General features: G+C 38.5%; 1 protein-coding gene across 1 annotated transcript in view; it reads right to left on the reverse strand.

The window, feature by feature from the left end:
• LOC144055453 (uncharacterized) overlaps nucleotides 1-24974 on the reverse strand; it is an 85501-nt gene that overhangs the window by 28414 nt on the left and 32113 nt on the right. The window contains exons 5-9 of the mRNA XM_077571421.1: nucleotides 24293-24514; nucleotides 20759-20965; nucleotides 18879-19034; nucleotides 4554-4666; nucleotides 4138-4440 (exon numbers count right to left, since the gene is read on the reverse strand). Coding sequence (XP_077427547.1) covers nucleotides 4138-4440; nucleotides 4554-4666; nucleotides 18879-19034; nucleotides 20759-20965; nucleotides 24293-24514 — 1001 coding nt within the window. The remainder of the gene's footprint in view (nucleotides 1-4137; nucleotides 4441-4553; nucleotides 4667-18878; nucleotides 19035-20758; nucleotides 20966-24292; nucleotides 24515-24974) is intronic.

Consider the following 24974-nt stretch of genomic DNA (forward strand, 5'->3'; position numbering starts at 1 on the left):
ACAACAGTTGTTGACTGATAATTCAATTATAGGAGGTAGGTGCTTCGGTAATATACAGCAGAAACGGAACAATGGGCTATAGTTAACATTCTATATCATATAATCCCCTTTACATCTGACTACAACTCACTTTTAGTTTGATATAACATGAGTGTTAATTTCGTCAACGAAAACTAAACAAAAATAATTTTGTCAGAACACATTTTTCACTGGACTAAAACTAGACTGGACTAAAACACTCATTAATAAACAATAACTGGGACTAAAACAGCATGCATTTTCGTCAACTAATGAAGACGAAACAAAAGTGTACTTCATTTAATAAAAACTGGACTAAAATCTCCGGACATTTTAGTTTGTGAACAAAAACGGGACTAAAATGATATGATTTAGTAAAATTGTCTCTGCTAATCTGTCACTGTGACACTGTCATGTGACACAAAGTGACACACACCCTTTCAAATCTGCAGCTAGCTGGGTTAGTTAACACTTGGGACAGACAGGAGGTGGATTCACGGTGAATCCGGTAAATCATAGTTATTATAACGTAACATTAATCCAACTGCTATAATGTTATACATCATAAAATTATTGTTGTATTTTTTTTTTTTTGGTAAAGCACTTTGAGTTGTTTCGTTACATGATAAGGTGTCATATAAATAAAGCTGACATGACTTGACTTAATCCGACCGCTAACTAATACTGGCTAATTTACTAGCTCATATCTTGGAGCCATAGTAGCCACTTGTTGATATACTGTAATTGTATGTCAAGTTATCAAAAAGATGAGAGAAAATGTAATTTTTCCTGTTCCACTTGACGTTTCTATAGACCCTTTTCCAGCCCACGTCATCAACTACATCATCAAAGGTTGCACACGCAGCATTGACTCAAAACAATGGGAGATATACACGTGTGGCTGTGGCGAAACATCTTCATCCCACAAGGATCAGAATATTGCTTTCTATCTGACATTAGTTTTTTTTAAGTTAAATTTTCACAATTGTTTATAGTCGGCGTGTGTGCATGTAAACACACTTTGCCGTCCTTTCTGCTCGAGGAAAGGGGTCTATATATATATATATTCTATATATAGACCCCTTTCTAAAAACTGAAATCTTAAGTAAGATATAATTTCTTAAATTTAACGTAAATTTGCTTATTTTGCTTTGACAGGTTATTTTTTTTACTTAAAATGTAATTATCAGACAAGATCATTGTGCTTATTTGATCAAGCAGTCTTGGCATTGAGCGTTAACAGTCAGTTTTACGTACTGGGAGGCTTAAAACAAGCGTTTCCCACATTTTAAGATAAATAACCAACATCAAAGGCCCTGAACTGGGGTTTCATAAATTTTATTTTCTTATTTTTAAGATTTTGCATAATCTAGCAATAAGATAAATGGAAAAAATACAAGTATGAAAACAATCAAAAGTGGTTTGTTTCGTTATATTTATTAAGCTCATTTTTTGTCGTTCCAGTGCCAGCTCAGTGTCTACCCCTCAGACTTGGAGGTTGTGGGTTCAATCCCTGGCTGCGTCATACCAAAGACAATAAAAATAGAACCTGTACCTTCCTGCTTGACACTCAAGCTAAATTATCCAAGTATAAAAACTAAGTACTTAAGTATTTTAAGAAAATAGTTCTATTTATTACAGCTTGAAAAAAGTCAACGTTACTTGTTTTTAGTCTAAAAATACTATTTTCAAGACCGCTGTGGTTGATATGGGCCTAGTATTACTTTCTTATTTTTCAAAATCTTACAGGTAAATTTAAGTGAAATGTTCTTGTTCTGTGGCAGATAGTTTTGCTTATTTGAAGCAATTTTCTTATTTTACTATATATTTTTTTCTTAAATTTTCTACTGTCCTTTTTGCAGTGTAGTCAGCATACTATAACTGACAGTTGAGAATGAAATGAATGAACAAAGACTTTTTTTTTTATATATATACAAAATTATGACATTTATATTTATAATCAATTATATTTTAATATCTTATTAGTAAACAAACATTGAAACCACCATGATACATAATGTGGTGGTACGTAAACTAATATTATAGTTGGGTGGGTGAATTTTAGGTAGCGAGGATGGTTGGTCAGCTCCATGTTCAAATCTATTTAAGTGATCAAATGTTCTGTAATTTGCAATTAGTTTGATTAATGTAGGCAAGCCCCCTATGACCCACCCCACCCCGCCAACAAAAACAAAGCATTGGTTGCATAGTCCTTTAGGCACCCACAGTCCAGAACTTGTTCAATTTAAAATGTATTATTTTTATTCATTTATTTTTATTAATCTCATTCAATAAATTGTCAAATGGTGCATCACAAATACAATAAAATAGTACATTTAAAAACAGTATGACAAAACAGGTTTCTTTTTTTGAACTAAATAAGTAGCGGCATGGCTCAGTGGTGGAGTGGTCGTCTACCAACCATGAGGTTGTGGGTTCAATCCTCATCCCTTGTGACCATGTTGAAGTGTCCTTGAGCAACACATTAAGCCCCGATTTGCTCCTAGTGGATCTGGCATGGCACCAGCCGATCACTGGTGTGTGAATGGGTCAATGTCAAGCATTGTCAAGCGCTTTGGGCACCATATGGTGCTGTAGATAAAGCGCTATACAGAGCAGCCCATTTACCAAGTAAGATTTATTATTTTCTTATTAAAATAAATGATTATATCTGTTTTTTATATAATAAAATGTTGTGTTTTAGAAATAGGATGATTCATATGATTTGTAAATCAGATTACTTCTAAATAAATCTTAAGACATTTAAAAAACACATTAACTAATTTGCTCCCAAAAACGTATGAATACATTCTATTTTAAATATTACCATGCTCTCAAAGATGTATTTATACTTCTTTTTTTTGATGTTTTTTTTTTTTAAATGTTTTTTTTTTTATGCTAGACACAGAGGTGGGCATCGAGGGCCGCAGTCCTGCAGGTTTTGCGTGTTGCCCTTCTCCAACACAGCTGATATATGATCAGCTCATCAGCAAGCTCTGCATAAGCCTGATAACGATCCTGTTGATTGGAATCAGCTTGTGTTGGAAGTGAGAAACCTACAAAACCTGCAGGACTCCGGCCCTCGAGGACCGAGATTGCCCACCTCTGTGCTAGAGCATAGGTGTCAAACTCCGGTCCTGGAGGGCCCCAGTCCTGCAGGTTTTGGATGTTTCCGTTCTCCAACACAGCTGATATATAGCTCATCAGCAAGCTCTGCATAAGCCTGATAACGATCCTGCTGATTGGAATCAGCTTGTGTTGGAAGACGGAAACCTCCAAAACCTGCAGGACTGCAGCCCTCCAGGACCGGAGTTTGACACCTATGTGCTAGAGCAGAGGTGGGCAATCTCGGTCCTCGAGGGCCGGAGTCCTGCAGGTTTTGTAGGTTTCTCACTTCCAACACCCCTCGATGCCCACCTCTGTGCTAGAGCATACAGAAGGCTTTGATGGAGCCTCTCAACTGCAAAGAACGGTTGAAGAAATGCTAGTTATTACACAAACGGCCAGCAGGTGGCAGCAGAGCATAGGAGAGCAACCAGGGCCATGTTGAAAAAACCCTCAATTACTCAGAATTCTAAATAGATTTGTGAATAATGATAAAAATTAGCTATACTCTAATGCTAGTTGCTGCAAAACGGAAACAGATATAAATATTTTTTTTTTCCTGATGAAAGAAGAGAGTCTAATCTTTCTTTTGGCAGGTTTCATGTATTTATAGCAATAGAACACAATATTCTGTGAGGCCTTGCAAAATCAGTCAAAATCCAGTGAAACAGCCGGGAGCAAAGGGGCTTGCTTCAGTGAAAATGGCTGGGAGTGAATGAGTTAATGTTTTCCCTTTTATTAAATAATTGCTTTGCCCGTTACAATTAAATAAAAAATACAATGAAAGTCAGTATTAATGTTATTTTTCTATTTTATTTTATTTTATTTGAGATTGTATTGTATATACACATTTGAACTATTTATTGATTGATTTATTTTTACCTCATCTATCTGACCTGGCCCAAAAGTGACCTTTGACAACGGTTTTCCCACGCTTGGTATACAGGATGGTCCTGTCCTCCCTCTCTTTGTTAATCCCAAAAATAAGAATGAAGCATGAGAAATGAAATATACCTGATTGAAGAGATGTTGAATCACCGTAGCGAGAGCCTCCACTTTTTTATTTGCTTGGATGAGCAGTTTGAAAAGCTGACTGGCCTGTTTTTTTTTCTCTGTAAGCTCTTTGCTCTGGTTCGGTTTAGCGGCGATTGCACCAGGCTTAGGTGCACTTTGCAAACGAGTTCCATGTTTGGGGCTCAACCGAGAACTTGTTCTTGCTTTGTGTGCGAGCGCAGGGGGTCCCGTGGTTCCTAACCCAGCGGCAGGTACTGAGGAAGCTGCTGTCACTGGCACATTGGCATTCACAACATCTGGGACCTTGCAAAAAATATCACATGCATCTTTTTCAGATTCAAAGATTTCAAGAAACAAGAGGAAAACAAAACAAAACAGAATGGAACAGAAGGGAAACCATGACTGGAATGGCATACCGACGCTCGTGATGGATTCTGCTGCTTGTTTCCTGCCGCAAGTGCTGCAACTGGCGAGCTGCTGCGATTGTTTGCGGCTCTTGCATGGACGTCCCGGGGCTTGTTTTTGTCAACTGCAAAAGAACAACATCCTCTGATTTTGTGGTTGACTGGCACAACATTCAACATGGTGTGAACCCCTTCCCACACCGACACCCACCCACGCACACACACACTGAACACTCAGTCAGACCATTACAAAATTATGTCATCAACACAGCAGGGTAACAAAATGAAAGAGACTAAATGAAAGAAAGAGGCAACCCCTCAACAGAAGGACAACTATATAAAGACAAAGGAGGAAATTAAATCCAAACAACACACACACAAAATTGTCTCATTCATCTGCTGTCATCAGAGAATACGCCCTTCTGACTGTCGAGGCTTAGACAGATGCATCATGGGATTGTGTGGTATTGATGGCAAGAATGTGTGGATGTGTGTGTTTCTGAGCGCTTGGGTGTGCATTAAGGAGTGCATTACAGAGACAAAAGCAATTAGAGAGCAAGTTTAACGTCTCCGCTTGTGCTCATTTCATATCCCGGTAGTCCATCTCTGCTCTCTGTATTCTCTCTCTAGTCGGCAATTATTTATTGGCTCTTCGGGCTCACCAGGCAAATAATTGATTCCTGACTATACAGGGTGACACAGAAAAACGGAACATTTTTAACAATCCAATAAAACCAAGAGTCATGGAAGAAAAATATTTTATTCATAGTAATTGAAAACTTAAAACATGCCATTTAAGAAACAATGTTGGATTATTATTATTATTTTTTTTTTATTACGTCCTGTAGATGATATCCTCCTGTACTAATCCATTGAAATCTGCTGATGAGATTCCTCACTGCAACATCTCAACTGGGATTCCATCATTGTTTGATTGTTAAATGGCATGTTTTTAAGGTTTCAATTAATATGTATAAAATATTTTTCTTCCTTCACTTTTGGTTTTATTGGATTGTTAAAAAGTTCCCGTTTTTTGTGTCACCCTGTAATTCTCACTTGAAACAAATCAACCTGAAAAACACCAAGTGTGCCAATATAAGCAACAAAACACGTTGCTGCTCATTGATATCCCTTGCCTTAGCATTTTCTTTTGACCTAAATCCAGGTTTAAAAAATCAACTCGCAAAATGAACATATATTCATCACAGTTCTGAAGAAGTAGAGTGTGCTTAATTCCAAGGACGTATCACTTCTACAGTACGTATGCACCAAACAAAATGTAAAACAAATGCATGAATACAATTCTAATCTGAGATTACCATAATTAGGTGAATGCATATTTCAACAAATTTTGCAAAGCATTCTAAATGGGAAAAATTATGTACATTTGGCCTAATTTATTTCCTAATTGATGGATGGAAATAGGATGTTTCATTTGTTGTGGCTTCTTTTGAGATATTGCCATCTGCTGGCAGAAACAAAATTGTGCAATACAGGTCTGACTATAATTTAACCATAAACATAACAAAAACATAAATATACTGGTAATTTAACAATAAACATTACCAAGAACATGTAATATTTTTATTTTTTTCCCCTAAATATCACTCACACAGCTAACGATTAAATTGTTTCCTATTAAGCTTATTTAAATTTCAAGTATCTAGCAACAAGCAATTTGTTGTAAACGTTGTTGGCCTATGAATGAATAAGATGTAAACACTGAAGATGGTTTCTGTTCAATCACACCTCTCATTTCATTCCAAAGCGTTGTGTGAATGGATAGGTGGAATATTGTAGTCGGGTTGTGTTACAGCCAAGCCATCATAACATGAGGGAAGAAGAACATTATTTGAAAGTGAAAAACTGAAATGAAGCAGCCTGTTTTTCCCTTTATAATGTTGGAATGAGGAAATAGCTGGACAATGACATATAGGCAATCACTGGAAATATAAAGTGACCATATGGCCATAAAAAGGAACTGAAGTGACTCATTGATGAAAGCAAAACGTAAACTCACAGTGGTTGTTTAACAAAAAACTTTTTTTTTTTTTAACTGTGCTCATTAATTCAAGTTTATTAGAACAATAGTTTTCTAAATGGCTGGCACATCACTAAACACACACTTTGTATTATTAGTAGTGCATCTCATCTCTAGACAGCAAACATCACTACATGTTATGTGCAAAAAGACACAAGCTGGAAAGGTTTCACTTTTCTCATTGTCTATCTGGGTGTGTGATAGTGTTGTACCTGGAGTCTGCCAGTCACTGACGCAGAACTGCTGAGCCAAGACTGTGAGAAATGATCATTAGCATGCATTCTAGGGAGGAGTTCATGTCACAAGAATCAGCATACAATAAAATGGCTTTCAAAACAACAGTTACAAATACTACGATTGTTGCAAAATTGGTGGAAATTTGGGTTACTGTACAGTACTAATTAAAAAATTATGTGTTATGTGACAAAAAATGTTTTACTTTCAAATTGATACGAAAAACTCAAATGATGTGGATTTGTCATCAGCAATTTTATGTAGCTGCCCTACAAGTATACTAGTGAGATGAGGGAAAGCATGAGTGGTAAAGGTTAGTTCAGATAGGGTATAAAAAAGAGTGGAGAAACACAAGATTTGAGATTTTCTAAAGGCGTTATTCAGATTACCTTATTGATCATGAAAAGTTTTGTGGGAACCTTTGCCCGGTTCTATTTTCTATAAAGCGCTCGGAAACTGTATATTCTCAGTTTAACTATTTACTGGAAGCCAGAAAGATCTTTTACACAACTGTGGGGCCTTTTTCTCTTTGGGGCATATTCTCCCGTGTGCTTATGTCAGAAGCTCCAATCGACTTAAGTGTGTCAATTACACAGCTTCATGGAATGTACGCACACTGGGTGGATCAGAGATCGACATTTAAATGAGAACGTCCCCTGTCAAATGTAGCTGTGCTCGTATTCTTCTAGTAACTTAAGGATCTTTCCGCTTGCGCGCTCTAGCGCCTCTTGAAAGTGATACATTGTATTACACATTTTGATTCAATGAACTGCTTCCATCCTCCGCTGGTGATGGAGGCCGCATCACACCGAGCGGCTGCTGACTGGTGGTTTGGAATTTGTCTGAAAGTGCAGATCACAACAATTACAGTCATTCTAATGAGGGAAATTGTGAGTTTGATTTTGAAACATTTGTTTTTATGTGACATATGCATACTTGCCAATTTTGGGTTGTGAAAAATATGGAGATTTTGTTTTTTAATTAACGTATCAGCCCAATGCTGAGGTAAGGGAGTACACACTGAGACCTGCACCGGTTAATATTTATCGACGGGCCTGAAAATGGACCAGCCATTCAGGAAACTGACGAAATTCCCAATGGCCAGTCCGCCCCTGGTGTCAGGTGTCTGGTCGTCTCTTTCATTGTCCATCTCTGCTATGTATGAACCAACACTACATGTTCCAGCCCCCTCTAGGGCTGCAGCTATTTTGGTATTCGGAAATCCTACTGAAAATTCTATCGAATAATCGGGTATTTGGATACAAATAAAAAAATAATAATTTTTTGCTTGTTGAAAGAACAATTATGAATACAGAAGACAAAACACAAATCTCCACTTAATAATGGATCAACCAACTGGTTTTCGTTACTAGATATAGCTTTTTTCCCCCTTAAATTTAAACTGTGCTGAGCAGCACATTACAAAAACATTTGAGATATTTTTGACAAATCTCTGCTCTGCTCTGCTATGAGGCAAAATGACGTCAGAAACACAATTGTGATCTTTTTAGAGCATCTTGGCGTATGCCCGGTTTGTCAACGTGATCAGAACGGCAACTGTGTCAGGCTGTCAGCAACAAAGTGTGCAGAATCATTTATGTCGTTTTAACTGCCTTTAAAATGTAATCCGATGGCTCTCGCTGTTAGCGCACTAGCGTTGTTAAAATACAATGTCAGCGTAAGCACCCTTAATTGGCTATTGAATGTGATTTTAGTACAAAGCTGTGTTGTCGACGTTGGGCGCAATATTTTGTAACAACAATACGAACTGCCGTTACGCCACGACACGCTGCCGGGAACAGCTTCAAAATAAAAGCATCGCAAGGCATTGATCTCCTTATATTTGGTTTTATTTTGAAGTTGGTCTTGGTTCTCATCGCATTGATGGTGTGTTGCCAGATACTGTGCCAAATATTTCCCACTCATTGTAAACTGTTTACTTTAGTGTAAAATCGGGAGATTAGCGGATTAAATGACAGATTGGGAACGATGCGGGAAATAGGCTTGAAATTCGGGAGTTGCCTACCCAAATCCGGAAAGTCGTGAAATTCCTAAAAGTTCCACGCGCTTACGTGGGTGGCAGCAAGTGTTTCTTGACAACACTAAAAACAATGGCCACCTCACTTGCTTTTCAATTAAAACATCTCCAAATACAGTACTGTATACATTCAGTCATGAGCACAGTATTATAATTAAATTGCCTTTATTATATTTATTAGTGTTAGACTGATATGTTTTTTTCAAGGCCAATACCAATACAGATTATTAGTAGTCCAGGAGGCCGATCACTGATATTTCAAGCCGATATTCATTTGCAGTAAAAGAGAAAACATTAACGCCAAAATAAAAAAAATAAAAAATGTTTTCTTTTCATTTTAAATATAAAGAATTGACAGATTTGTTTAAAAATTATAACAAACATTGCAGAGAGCTTCCAGGGTCATTAGCATGTGTTAAGCGAAATTAAAAACTAAGCAAGTAAATAGTTCCCTAAAGTTTTCTATTGTAAATACAGTAAAGTGTTCCAAAACTTTAACATAATTTCTTAATTTTATTTTCCTTTTTTAATCTTTAAAATAAAAATTGTAGGGAGTTCCCAGTGTCAGCATCCTTTTTTATAAGGTGGAAATTGAAATGAAAAGTCCCCTGTATCTCAGTCAGCAGCAAATGCATGCAAATTTAGCTAATTTGGGTTTTTCGTCAGGATTCAAACGATCTTCGCGGTGTTTACTACACAGTAAAAACTATCACGCATGCTCCTTCACAGTAGCCCTGTTAGATGAGCCGCGCATGTCACTGCTGATCAGTGTAACTTCCTGATCCATACGCAAGTCTACTACACATTTCAAGTGTGAAATATATTCCAATTCCAAATGAATCTCTATGGAATTCACATGTCTCATGAAAACTCCACAATCCGGGACTTGCAGGCATCTAATCTCACATTTCAATGGGTCACACCTCTTTGGGGGCTGCGCGAGTTTTCACCAGTTACACAGGGGTGAGTGTGTCAGAAGCATAGATGGGAGGATCGCTGTACATTCAAAGAGCCTAAAGAAGGCACATAAGAGAGGAGAATATGCCCCTTAATGCAGAAGAAGGTTTATTGTGTGATTTTAAATTTGTCCGGCAAATTGGCACTGTTGTTAAATCCATCTTTTTTTAAATGTATTTTTTATCTTAGGCTGGTGGCTAAAGAAAAACATCTCCTTTCGCAATAACACTTAGAAACAGTAACATCGCTACAATTGTTACATCTAAACTGATTTACTATTACGCATTTTATTTTGGAGTCTGCCCCAGTTGGCCTAAAATGTTGCTGTCAAGAAAGACAAAGTAAAGAAATAAACTAAAGGAAAGAAATTAAAGGTGAACTCCAAGGTGGAGTACATCAGTGTCAGATCGCATTGTCCGTTACTATTTGAGCCAAAGTGGACTTTACGGTAGATGTCAGAGGAGGACACTAAATTGAAAGCAATTTTTTGTTCACAATGATTTTGATTTGCCACGAAAGGTTGATACATCCCTGATGAGTTCATTATTCATAAATAACTCAAAGACAAGCTGTTTTTTAGTCATTATGCTAAGTCATTTTGCCTCCAGACACTGCACATTTTGAACTGGATTTTAGATCAGAAGCGCTAAACATCGACGGCCTTAATCTTCCCAGAGAACATCTCCAACCAGTGGCAAAAATATTGGAACATGAGTGGAAAAATATTCCGGTCAGTTTAGCCGATACATCCTCTAATGCCCTCATCTTCTGCAGTAGCATTAGAGAAAACTCAACATCAGATTAAAGCTTGCACGACTGGACAGGACTCAACTGAATTACAGCGCAGTGCCTCTGTATGTGTGTGTGTGTGTGTGTGTGCACGTGCACTGACTAAAGCCTCTAACCTACATTTTAGGGTGAGGAGAAGCAGCAGTGGGGAAGTGGGTCGGTGGAGCTCAGACAGAGAAAAATATAGAAGCCAAACACGTGCAGCTGGGATCTGATGGCTCAAGAGGAATGACTTTAATCACAACAGCAGCAACATGATGATGATTTAGCTGTGCAGTCACAAATTAAGGAAATAATTATCAAGTAAGACTAAAAAGCACTAATATCTTTTTTAAATGATTTTTCTTGGTAAACTGAAATAAACAAAATATAGGGATGTACAGTTGTATTACGTAGGCCAAATTGATCCACATCCGATATTCTGTCGAAGATGTGATACACTTCTCTGAAGCTTACATTACTATAAAGATGTGGTCAAAGATTATATCTGAAACCATGATCCACTGTACACTGACCTTGCAAATGAATAAGGCAATAATGTATAGCCATATACAACAACAGGCGTCACAGCTGCGTTAGACGCAAACCTTCCATAATAAATGAAAGCCCTTTTAATGGATGAATGAGTGAAAAGCAGATCTAGGTCCTTGGCTAGTTAGTGAATGTGTGTGAGTCACGTGGCTCCTGTCCCTTTAGGCGTGGGTAGCACAGCTAAAAGGAGAACATACTCATAGCTATTCATCACGCCACTGCTGAAGCACTCGTGCAGAAAGCTTATAAAAATGCACACAGACGAATGGTGCAGACGCACGAGTGTAAAGACAAGTGGTGGCCCTATTGTATGTACACAGCCACAGCGGCTACACAATCATAAAAAGGCATACAGCTAAAACAAGACTAACGCAACAATAGCTTCCAATGTGGACATGAACAGTCAGAGATGACAGGCACGTGGCTGTTTTGAAGGCAGATTTGAACGAAAGATGAGGACAAACAGAAACCTACACTACAGATATCACAAACATCATCCATCAAATAAAAAAAAGGAGGACATGTACAGTGGGTGTAGTCTGAGGTATCTATGTACAATATATGTTTGTTTTTTTGTGTACCTGCCACTAGCTTGTACTAAATCATTGTTTCACAGCAAGACATTCTCCAGGCTGTGTTCAAAACAATATGAGTTTCTATAGGGGCTAACCAACCAATTAATCTCTTAAAGTATGGTGGATAATAGGGCTGGGTTTAAAGAAATCGAATAATCAATATTGAATAATTTTTCCTTTTTGAGCCTGATATCGATTCATAAAACCATGAATCGATTATTTTTATATCTCTTTTTTTCCCATAAGTTCATAAGAAAATTGAATTTTTAAAGGCTATTACTTGTGCTTACCATTTTCTTGAAATGTATTGTTCACATGATTTTAAAAGTATTTTCTAACATTAATGAAAGACCTGACTTATTGCACTTTAAGACCATTCAGAATCTTTATTTACAATTATTGAATTACTGAACCAGTTACTGCCTCCGCAGAATTTAATTTGGAATTTGTTTGTGCAGTTTTTAATCATGCCCTCTTTAAGAAGAATTGATGTTCCATATTTAACTCATTCACTCCCAGCCATTTTCACTGAAGCAACCCCCTGCGCTCCCGGCTGTTTTACTAGATTTTAACTGATTTTGCAAAGCCCACAGAATATTGTGTTCTATTGCTATAAAAACATGGAACCTACCCAAAGAAAGATTAGAGTCTATTCTTTCATCTATCTGTTTCCGTTTTGCAGCAATTAGCATTAGAATATAGCTAAGTTTCATCATTATTCAAAAATCTGTTTAAACAGTGGGGGAAAAGAGCTTTTTGCAACATGGCCCTGATTGATCTCTTATACTCTGCTGCCAAGCTGCTGGCCGTTTTTGTAATAACTACCATTGCTTCAAGCGTTCTTTTCAGTTTAGAGGCTGCATCAAAGCCTTCTGTATGCTCTAGCATAAAAAACTAAAAATACTTATAAATACGTTTTTGGGACCATGGCAATATTTAAAATAGAACGTTTTTTATCTAATTTTGGGAGCAAATGAGTTAAACTATATTGATTGAATTGAAGCAAATCGAATCGTGAAAGATCAAAATTTAATCTAACTGAACACTTGAGTTGAAATCGAATTGATTGAGGAAATTTGAATTGATACCCAGCCCTAGTGGATAAGGGTGAACTAAAGGGATGCTTGAGATTGGTTGACACACATTGCAAAGAGGCATAATGGAGGAACGGATAGGAGAGATTGATGAGCTACAGAGGATATGAACACAAAAAACAATCACAACTTTCTTCAATGGTTTTATCACAATGACAACATAATGGCTGATGGGATGATAAACACGGAGGACAATATTATCTCCAGACCTGCGTGGAAGACCACCGTGTTCTTTCTGTATCCTGACAACAGCTGAAGATTTCGGAAAAGTCCTTTGGCTGTCAGCTTCACGTGGAAGTCAGACAGCGATAGTCTTGGAGACCATAACATCTTCTGTGCTTGTCCTCCAGAGATGAAAATCCTTTTCAGTTAAATGGAAGACGAAGCGATTTTCCTGTTGCTGGTCAAATTTATCAGCAAAAGGCTCCTCTCACCTGTTTGATTTTGTTAGCAGTTGCCCTTGCTGCCTCCTTGTAATCTCCCCGGATGAATTTGTACAAGCACAATGACAAATAAAAAACGTCCCATTTCACATGTGAATGACCTGAATTAAATCATTGCAGAAGAGCATAGGATCGCAGATAAGTCTTTGTTTTGTGTACAAAAAAAAACACAGATTAAGAGGAAAATTTGAAAATAAAATGTGGAAATCCATTGAGCTGTCCTTTGCTGAATCCATGTAGAAGCCACAGAGGCATCATTGTTTTGTTTTTTTATTTTAAAAAAAAACAGCAGCTGGTAAGATAGTAGGTGCGCTGAGTGAAGAAGAGAAAATGGCGCCAAACAAGCTGCAGATTTCACAGCTGTGATAGTGAACCACCCGGCAACAAAAGATGGAGACGGGGGGAGAGAGACAGAGAGAGAGAGAGAGAGCAAACGAGTAAATGGCAAGGTGGGATTGACTAGCTGTGGGAGGGTGAAATGGGAGGGAGGAGAGAAAATCCTCAATGGTGCAGATGATTTGTAGTCCGTCTCCGTATCTACACACGCTGGACACAAACAGATCCACCCAACTCTACTTACACTTAGTCACAAAGAGTGGAACGGAAGCTCTTTGACAGAGCAATACAATCATCTACAGTCCATAAAAGCTATTTTGCTGCACTTCTGAAGATGCAGAAAGCCGGTACTCGTATAAATATAGACAGAGGAGAATGCTGCATTGAAAGGAGGGGGAGGGGAGTGGGTGGTATTTGAATAATCTTCACCGCTCATTTATTCCCTCCCTCCCTCCCTACTTCTTCATTCTCTCAGATTTTATGCTTGCTGATTGCTTCTACCATTGTAACATTTGGTTTAATAATAGATCTGTAATTAATTTTAATCATGGGGATAGGAGTCAAATACTGTTTGAGTACAAAGTCACACAGTAAGAAAAAAACATTTATAGAACATAAGTATAGATTCAGGACGAATCATATGCAGTACAAACAATAAGTGCAGCAGCTCAATGTGTTGTGATGGACAACCAAAACTGCCAAAATTAAAAATAAACAATTGACTATATCTCGTTTCGTGGGCGGTGCAGGTAGGAGCCGGAAAGGACAACATCATGAACGGGGCACGGCAGCCACGGAGGGAGAGGCGGGGTTTGAGTGAACCAAGTGTCATGCTTCCAGGTTAGATATATAGCAACCAAAACAACTCATGTTCCATAAGAGATTGCATCGCAACTGTGCCAAATCAGAAAACAGTAAAGATCTGTTCTCAAAATTAAATCATTAACCTAATTTTAAATAAAGCAGAAAACTACTTAGGAAAAAAAAACATCTTAAAAGGGAAGTCTACCCCATTTTTTTTCCTATAATGTGTTCTGTGCAGCCCCACCATTCTGAACACAGTATTCTGATTAATAGTGAGTTTGTAGAATATGAATTAAGCAGCAAAATCCATATATATATATATATATATATATATATATATATATATATATATATATATATATATATATATATATATATATACAGTATACTGTATATATATACAGTATATATACTGTATATAAACACTAGATTCCTAGAGATACCCGCCCCAGATGGACACAGAGTAGCCATCCATCCATTATCTGAACCGCGTATCCTCACAAGAACCTATCCCAGCTGTCTTCGGGCAGTAGGCAGGGTACTGAACAGGTTGCCACACACACAATCACACCTAGGGACAATTCAGAGTGTTCAACTAACCTACCATGCTTGTGGGAGGAAACTGGAGCACCCAGAGAAAACCCACACAGGCACGGGGAGAACATGCAAACTCCACCCTTGAAGGCCGAAGAGTGGATTTGATCTCACGATCTCTATGCTGGGAGGCGGACGTGCTAACCAGTCATCCACCGTGCCACACACAGCATCAAACATCAAAATCTAGTTTTTATGTTTCAGCAAAAGCGGAACAAAATTCCTCAAATTTTGTCATTGGTGGCTTTGATAGTAGGTCAAAATTTGTGTGGAAATAACAATGAGTTGGACAAAAAGGACAGGTGGCTAATTAAATTGTGCGCTCATGTCCAAAACAAAAGGAATTCGTGGTAACACGTTGGACTGACGTACCACTAGAGGTGCAATACACAAATTAAGAATGTGTACTGTATTCATTCCTAACTCTATGACTGTTGTCTTTATTGGGGATTGTGTGCATTTTGTAGTTAGCATTTGCATGGGACAAGACTGCCACCTCAAAACAGGCTCATTTCTGTGAGGCAAAAAATAGTGAGTGCAAAGAGTACTGTAATTCTTGATTCTTTGGGCATTATTTCCTTTGTATAGTAAAGTTATGGTCCAACGCATTTATGTTGCTGTTTGTAAGCACAACATTCAAAACTGACGCTTGAGGAAGCCGAATAGGAACAAGCGTGAAACCAGTCCACCAATCCGGAGCGGGGGTTCGCACAGCAATATTTGCATACCGTCGCTGTCAAAAACACTTTTTATTTATTTTTCCGTTTTTGGGATGTCTACATTCAGTTTCATCCCAAAAACATAAAAATGTAAAAAACAAAAAAAAGACAAAAATGGGCATAAGTGTTTTTCACATAGCAGCAACGATATGCTACTGATAGTAGCTTGCTTCTGCGGCTTGGCTGGAGGGAAAACGTTGAATCTCCGCCCAGAAACATCCCGGACAGGCCAAAACAAATCCGTTGGACTACAGACGCTCCCCTACTTACGAACATTCGAGTTACGAACAACGGTACATACGAACATGTCTGCGCGCATGTCAAAAAATGTTCGGAAAGAGATGCTGTAAGTTAGATTTTGTATTGCGCACCTTTTTCCGAGTACTGTAGTGCTTCTTTCCGCCGCTAATACCGACGCTTGGCGCTGTGAGAGCTCACCCAGCATTGGAGGCTCAGCAACGTGTCGAGGAGGAGGAAGAAGAAGAAACGCCTGTCGCTCATAGATAAAGCCATCGCACTCTTCGAGCAGCAAGACCCAAATATTGAACGTTGCACAAAGGTTGCAAATCAATTGAATGATGCCATACAGTGCTACCGCATCATTTATGATGAAAAAAGAAGAAAACTGTGCAATCGTCGTTAGATCGCTTCTTTCGGCCAGTTTCTAGTAAATCCTCCAAGGAAGATACTCATCAACCCTCATCGTCTTCTCCTCAACCCTCAACTTCTTCCTACATTGAAGTTACGGAGGAGGAAGTAACTTTTGAAGCCCATTCCAGCGACGACGAAGAACCTCTCATGATATAAAATCCTCCTCTTCCTCCTCCATCAAATCCTTAAGCATCGAGTACATCTTCCAAAAGTAAGTTAAACTTCATTTTATTTATCTTATTACGTACATGCACATACTGTGTGTGTCTCTCGCTCTCTCTCTCTAACATACGTAGTACAGTACTGTACGTATTCTCTTTAAACATAAATTATAATACAAAATATAGCACTGAAGCAACTTAGGAACAAATTCACCTTATGAACGATCGCTCGGAACGTAACTCGTTCGTAAGTTGGGGAGCGTCTGTATAACCTTTAAGACACTGGGGAATATAGTATATAAATTGTAAAAGAAATGCATAGCATAGACAAGAAACTGATATGGACTAGTATGGCCTTAAATTAACAGTTTGTAAGTTTTCCAGAAGTATATTCACATACTTATAAGTGATATAAGTATAAGGTAGCCATTTTAAACAACAACAACCATATGACTATTCTGGAAAATTAAGGTGCTGATATTTGTGCTGGAATTTTTTATGATGTAAAGACGGCACTTCTCAGCAGCAGCAGCTGCAGGAAAAAAAATCCAATACAAGTACAGTAGTCTTAAAAATTAGGAGTCCTCTGCATGTCAGAATCAATATAGTTTGCATGAAATTTTGACAACAAAAAAGCCAAATAAAGAAATATGACGGCTTTAAAAGCCCACATTGAAAACCACTGTCGCCAGAGGTCTGCTCGATGCTCGAATCAGACGTATGTGCGGGCCTTCTGAAGTTATGTGTGAGAGCACAGTATCATAAGGCCGAGCTTCTTAGTGACTTGTAGCTTCCCACATGCCACACAGAGACTTCCAGAGGCGGCCACAAAGGGGAGGCAACCAGACACTCTAGCTCAAACCAGAGCCACCACATGGAGGGATGCTGCCAACACAGGTCCACGCTTCACTAACACACAGTGCCATAAATGATTGTTAAGACATTCTAAGGAACTTTGTATCCTTTAGGCCAGGATATTGCATGACTTTTGCAATGATCAAATTAGTTTTCCAGAAGCTCCAAGTTGTTTTTAAACGACACATCATCAAACATGCTAAGATTTCACCACAAACACATAAAACAGCACGCAAAGATGAAATCCAAATCAAATGTGGTTCTGCTTTAAACTGTGCCTGAATGAGTGTGTCCTGGCAGCAGTTAAATAATTACAGAGGGACTGCAGAGGGATAATAATTACGTTTGTATAAACTTCCACTTACATGGAACATTCAGCAATGTGGTTCAGTTAATGATGATCTCGTATGAACTGACACAAAAAGCAGAAAGTACGTCATCGCCGCATCATACAGTGAAGACATTTCTTTCAAGCGGCTCCCAATAGAGCACTGGCAGAAATGTCTCAGCTACCTCAAGCATCTTGTTTGGGACCCCAAAACCAATCAGGCTCTTGCGCTGAATAAAAGACACACCCGTTTCATTCAAAATTGTGACAATGAAAAGATTAAGTGCATTAATTAAAACATTTGACCAAAGCTTTCTGTTGTACAAATTTTTTTTGTGCTTAAAAAACAACAACTATTAAGTGTCAGAATTTACCTTTTTGCAAAAGCCCCGCCCACCCTATTTTAACTCTTCCGGGTCCAACATTTTTCTGGACACATCCAATGTAAAGGAACGTACCAGAGCATGTCAGTGTGTGTTTTTGGAGCAATACAAGTGCGATATCTTCTAGATCAAGGCAAAGGGGTCTACAAGATGCAGTAGAAGGATATATTCATCTGCGCCCGCCTACTGCTTGATGACAGCTAGGTTAGGCTCCAGCACGCCCGCAGATCGGCGGTTCGGATAGTGGATGGATGGTTATATATTATACAATTTATATATAATATATATTATACAATTTAATAAATGCAAAAAAAGCGGACTTTACAACTATCCAGGTAAACGGCGTCTCAGTGTGGAAATTGTAATCCCCCATAATAATCCTCATTTTTATTCAATGTTCCTGTTCTCTGTAACCAAAGATTGGCTTGATTTTGAGGGAAATCTAGTCTACTCAGCAAAAGCTAAATATCACAATACAAAGTAATTTAGAAGCATGTGTGTTTGGTTGAGTTGGCAATGCCCCTGCTGATGTCCCTCTGTTGAGCCCTTAAACTGAATCCACCATAACTGTTCATATTTGCTGGTGCTGAACAAGTTATCATTATAGTAGCTTAACCTACACATGAACATTCAAGATATTAATATATCAAAATCAACAAACTAGGTTTTCCATGCGCAAAACTGTATAACGGTAGCTATAACGCTACAGCCAGCCAATCACAGACAGCAGCATACATTCAGTCTGTGGCTGACACTGCAGACATTCCAGCACATATACAAGTACACACAATACGTTGCTCTTACCTGTTCCGTTGAGCCTTGCCGAGGCGCTTCTCTGCAATGGATAATGGGGTGCCTGCTTTGTCAGAACCTGATTGACACTTGAAGATGTCTTGACTGTTTGATCAGCTGTCACTGTCTTGACGGTGTTGTGGTTGTTGACTATGGGGATCTTCAGACCTACAGGGAGGGCACAGAAGACATCAAACCTCATTGCAGGTTTTGTCCAAATGCTGGGAGAGAAGGCAGGTCAATTTGAAATAGGGGTGGCAATCTTAGACTGTCTCACATTTAGATTCAATTTAGATTTTTGGGTGTGCGATTCGGAACGATTTTTAATTCGAAATTATTTGATTGTCAGTGATTTCTACTCCAATTTATATATGTGGAAAGAACCATCATGGTCTACTCCAGTCTGACTCGCTAACGCTAATTAGCACGCTACTCACTCAAAAGAACGGCTATTCAAACAAAACGCTTCAGGAATGTATACAGAGAAGCATCTTACTCACCGGCATATGCTCTTCCTACACTGAACAACAACAAAAAACTAAAAAAAACTTATTGTAATAACTTGATTGTGACGTTTGCTTTCTACTCTCTAATATGGCTACAACTTAACAGTGTATCAGAACGCACGAAACCACACTGCCCTTAAGTGGCCAAATCGTGAACAACATGAACAGCGCTCCCAATAAAGACACAAACAAGGGCAAGACAATTTAAATAAAACATTTAAAATGGATTCTGAATCGTACTAAATGAGAATCGCGATTTCTTATTTACAAGACTCAAAGAAATCAGGGTCATCATCATTATTTGATTATACTGGAGTAGGATAGGATTAAATAGGTTGTACTTCTTCTTGCCCCTTGTCAAGCACGTTGACAAGGAATTATTATTATTATTTTTAAAGAAAAATCTATTGCAAGTTTAAGCTTGTCATATTGAAACAGGACAGAACTCGGATCATTAAAGGTTCTGTGAAGAATGAAACTGTTTCATTAACCAGTTTTCTTTTCAATGTTGCCACATACAAGCCAATGTGAACATGTTTAAACAGAAACTCACTCACAATCACTCACTGGTGACGTGTTATCGGGTAGCGACAATGAAATTGCCAGCAATTCTGAGCATAATATACTCAATCAAGTACCTTTGAACAATTTAATGATTAAAAAGTCATGTGGGCGTCATGCGGGTTGGGAGCACTTGCTGGCAATGCCCCGCCTCGCCCCCTAAAACAATACTGGGGACCTCCTGCCTCTTTCCGTGCCAAAAACCTAGTATTTTCAATATTTTTAATCTATGTAGGCTACATCTATTTATTTTTAAGTAATTAACAGTGAAATAATGTTAAAACACTAATACAAAAAATGACAGCAAAATAAAAAGAAAAACTGTGTGGATTAATTTTGATTGTTGATCAAGTAACACACATTTGATGGCAACACAAAGTGAGTTGACTGCTTTAAAACTTGGCCTAACACTTGGCGCCTCCATGGCAAGAATTCATTGTCTGCTCTGAGAAATGTGTTTTCAGACCACAAGTGTACAATGCTGCATAAAATAAAAGGCTCAGTTGGTCCAACTGAAATTTGATAAAGACTTAACTAGTGATAGACCGATATGGCTTTTTCAATTAGTGCAGGGCCACTATCCAGCCTGTTTTCCATGTCTCCCTCCTTCAGCGCAGCTGAATCTAATAATCAGCTCATCAGCAAGCTTTGCAGAAGCCTGACAACGATCCTGATCATGAATCAGGTGTGTTAGTGGAGAGAAACATGGAAAACAGGCTGGATAGTGGCTCTCGAGGACGGAACTTTGCCACCCCTGCATTAGTGTATTAGTTGTTGACAGAAAACTAATAATACCAAACATTTAATCAACACAAGTGAGCCCACCTGAAGCTGTTGTTCGAGACTGCGGTGACAAAGCTTTGCTTCTGATTGCAGGAGACTTCAGAACGTAAGTGCTGTTCAAACTGGTAACAGTGTCACAGGAACTACTGGGACCCAAGGCTTTTCTTCCACTCTGAGTGCCTACGGGAGGACTGCTTCTGCTGGACCTCTCATCTGACCTGGTACCGATACATGAAGATTTTGGAGAAGCTGAAAAATACAGATTATTTCAATGCAGCTTGTTAATGTTGCCAAACATTTGAACTGAAACAGACATCTTATTATGGAGACAGATATGAATAAATTATTGCATTATTATGCAGTAATTCTTACAACAAATAATTTACACAGCAAAAAAAGGAAAGAGGATGGTGGTAGTGGGCTGAAAGTTCTGATAAAGAGATGGAATTAAAAAGAAAACACAGTGGGCCATATTTACGTAGACAGGCGCCCACGCGCTTGGCGTAAAATCAGATGCATCCTCATTTTTGTGATAGGGTAAATCTAGTTTACAGTGATTAGGGCTCAGTTGGGCATTCAGGCAAACAGAGCTGCCATACCCCTGGCACATCAATTCGGTGACAAAAAGTAGACTACATTTTAGACTTGCAAAAATCTGTTGATTTTGGTGGGTTTGGTCAAAGATCAGGTAGATGTGTTGCCCGGCGCATGTGTGTGATGGATGTAATTTTATTTCATTTATACAGTAAATATGACAACAGCGTGGGACAATCTCTCAGAATTATTGTAGAAACCAATTAATTGAACAAACTATTATCATTAATCTTCTTAAAAATATTAAATATATAACGGCCCCCAATAGTTGTGCCACGCAGTCAGGCCACACAACTATTGGGGCCCACAGGCGCAAGGTCGCAAATGTTCTCTTGTATCTGTGCCAGTTTAGCAAAACGCCAAAAGAAAGAAAACTTCACCGTGAAGTTCTTAGCAGAGGTGGGCAATTGACAGAATTTTGCTGGTCTATCGTTCATCATTCGTTAGCACGCTGGGCATCCTTTCATCATTGCCTGACTGTAATTTTTTTTACGTCAAACTAAAGTGTAATCGTCTGTCCCGTCAGACTGTCATTTTATTTTAACCACACTGCTGTTTCACTTCGTCACCACTATTTTAGGACCGACAGAACGAGGTGGGCATTCCATCAGTCCGTCATTCGTCAGCAAAAAACGGGCGTCCGCCAGTGATGAACTGAGAAGTCTGACGGTACTTGAAGCGGTTAGTGATCATTACACTGACAGACAAAAAAACACTTTTGTCAGTGACTAGTCTGTCATTTATTTAAAGTTTCTCCTTATTTGATAGAAAAACAGGCCTCCGTCATTGACTGACTGACAGACAGTCCATCAGTACTGACGGAATACCCACTTCTGGAAAATAGTTTGTTGTTGTTTAAAAACAACCATCTCAAAGCAGAAAGTTGACATTTTCAAGCTGGGAAAGCTTTTCAGCTTTAACAATTGTTTGGCATGTCATTTGAGCAACTTTTATGTAGTACTACTTGAAATCATAGTTTAATTATGGAAATATGAGTAGAAATTTCTTGCATTTCCTAGAAAGGATGCATGCGTTTCCCCAAATTACACCTATCCATCAATTTTGCACTCATGTTTAAACTTTTTCTTTTTAAAATAAATCAGTCACATGTAGTGCCAGGAATATGTTGTGTATCTTAGATTTATTAGTTGGTTAAGTAGCTTCAACTCTTGAGTTATGTGTATTGGATAAGGTAATTTTATTGACAACCCACCTTCATACTTAACCACAAAGACAAATTCAATAATTTGTTCCCAAAAACGTATAAATACATTTTATTTTAAATATTATCAGTGTCCCAACAATGCATTTATATGTTTATTTTTTGTTAGTTTTTTTATGCTAGAGCATAGGTGTCAAACAGCAGTCCTCGAGGGCCGCAGTCCTGCAGGTTTTGGACGGTTCCCTCTTCCAACACAAGCTGATTCCAATCAGCAGGATCATTAGCAGGCTTATGCAGAGCTTGCTGATGAGCTGATCATATATCAGCTGTGTTGGAGAACGGAAACATTCAAAACCTGCAAGACTGCGGCCCTCCAGGACCGGAGTTTGACACCTATGTGATAGAGCATACAGAAGGCTTTGATGCAGCCTCTGAACTGAAGAGAACGCTTGAAGAAATTGTAGTTATTACAAAAACAGCCAGCAGGTGGCAGCAGATTATAAGAGATCAACCAGGGCCATGTTGCTACAAGCTCTTTTCCCCACAGTTTTAAACAGATTCGTGAATAATGATGAAATTTAGCCATATTCTAATGCTAATTTTTGAAAAACTGTTAGAAATATAGTTTTTTCCTGATGAAAGAAGAGACCCTGATCTTTCTTTTGGTAGGTTCCTTGTTTTTATAGCAATAGAACACAATATTCTGTGGGCCTTGCAAAATCAGTCAAAATCCAGTAAAACAGCTGTGAGCGAAGGGGGTTTGCTTCAGTGAAAATGGTTGGGAGTGAATGCGTTAAGGACTGTATTTTTTTATTTTTTATTCTTTGATTAATTCATACCTAGGATTTGATTACAACTCAATATTTTCAATGTTTTCTGCTCAGGAAAAAAGATTTGTTGATGAGATTACTTCTAGTGGACATGTTTTGTTAATGTTCACCATTTTGTGCCACCATTAAGTTTACAAAAATTAATATCAAAGCCTGACATAGTGAAAAAATAATTTGGTTTGCATGTAATTGGTTTACAGGTAGTATGTTCCAAAGATTTCCCACTTGGCAGCGAATGAAGTGATTGTTTAATTTCCAGATCAAACTTTCCCAGAAATATGAATATTCAAAAGTCTCAATTCATGGTAGAGTTCTCTCCATCCACTGCACGACAAGTTTGTGATTCCAGCCCTCGGGGGCTGACATTCCTAGCATCAAAAAGTAAAGACAACTCTAACAGGAGAAAAACTAATTAAACGCTGATAATTCCTTGAAAATAAATTTGGGTAATAACAAAAGCTATGTAATTAGGCAACATTTGTTAATGTTGCCTTGTGATTGTTAATATTTCTTTTCAGCTTTCTTTTTTCTTCTCTTTGGCATGTATAAAAGATTTGGAGACAAAGCCCGTACACATGATTGTTATCATGGCACCACTTTTTAAACGCCAGGATTGCTTGAGTCGAACACATCCAAAATTGTAATACTTGATGGTGGACTTGCTTGTTTGACTCTCAAAATAAGAATGAGACTGAACGTACTTGGTGTTAATATGGTGTACAATTCTTGTACGTAATCGTAGTGCGACTTAATGAAATGTTGAGAACACGATCAAAACCTGTTGGCAGATACTGCTCCACTATTCTCCTGAAAATGGTTAACAGTTCCCTCACATGTGTCTGTGTTCTCTATATCCTGACCAGATGTGCCCTTTGACCTCAACAGAGGAAGACAGAGTGTACACTCAGGCGCACAAAAACACAGAGCACAACGCACAACAAACACACAAACTCAGGAAACTGGAAGTGGTGAACTGTATCACGAGCTCACCTTTGCTTGTAGGTCCGCTATTCTCATTGCTTCCCAGCCATGACAAAGTAAGGCTTGAAGGTAATCCTTTAACAGGAAGCTTGGATGCAGCATTTAAAACCGGTCGCCCGCACACCACAGAGGCTGGTTGGAGACCCGCTGTAGATTTAGAGTTGGAATTTGAAAAGCCAGACACCGTTGGTGAAGCCGGCTGCTCTGGTGTGGTGCGAGGTTTGGAGACACCTGAAAATAGGTTAGGAGCTCACTCACTTTTAATGGCAAAGAACAGATTTGTGAAACACTTTTACATTCGGATGATACTTTGACAGCAGATTCACACAAGTTTACACTTTAATAGTAACAATATTTCGGCTTTTCCTGCAACTAGTACTACTAGAGTTTATGGCAGTGAATGCAATGGCTCTTTGAAGCAAACAACAGGAGTTTCAGGCGCCACTTTCTCTCTCTCTCTCTCTCTCTGTCTCTCTCTCTGTCTCTCTGTCTCTCTCTCTGTCTGTGCATATGTTGCTGGTCTCTGTTCTGCACTAAGCAGATGGGGGGAAGGGCAGTAGTAAGTGTACATCTACCCCCTTCCCAAACCAGAGAACAGAACAGGGAGGGAGACAAGAGAGTAAGGGCCACTAAGAGGGACAACACAAACACTGGAAAGGAAAATTCATTTGTGAAAATTGTCAAATGATAT

Source organism: Vanacampus margaritifer, chromosome 7, assembly GCF_051991255.1.
Source record: "Vanacampus margaritifer isolate UIUO_Vmar chromosome 7, RoL_Vmar_1.0, whole genome shotgun sequence".
Classification (NCBI taxonomy): domain Eukaryota; kingdom Metazoa; phylum Chordata; class Actinopteri; order Syngnathiformes; family Syngnathidae; genus Vanacampus; species Vanacampus margaritifer.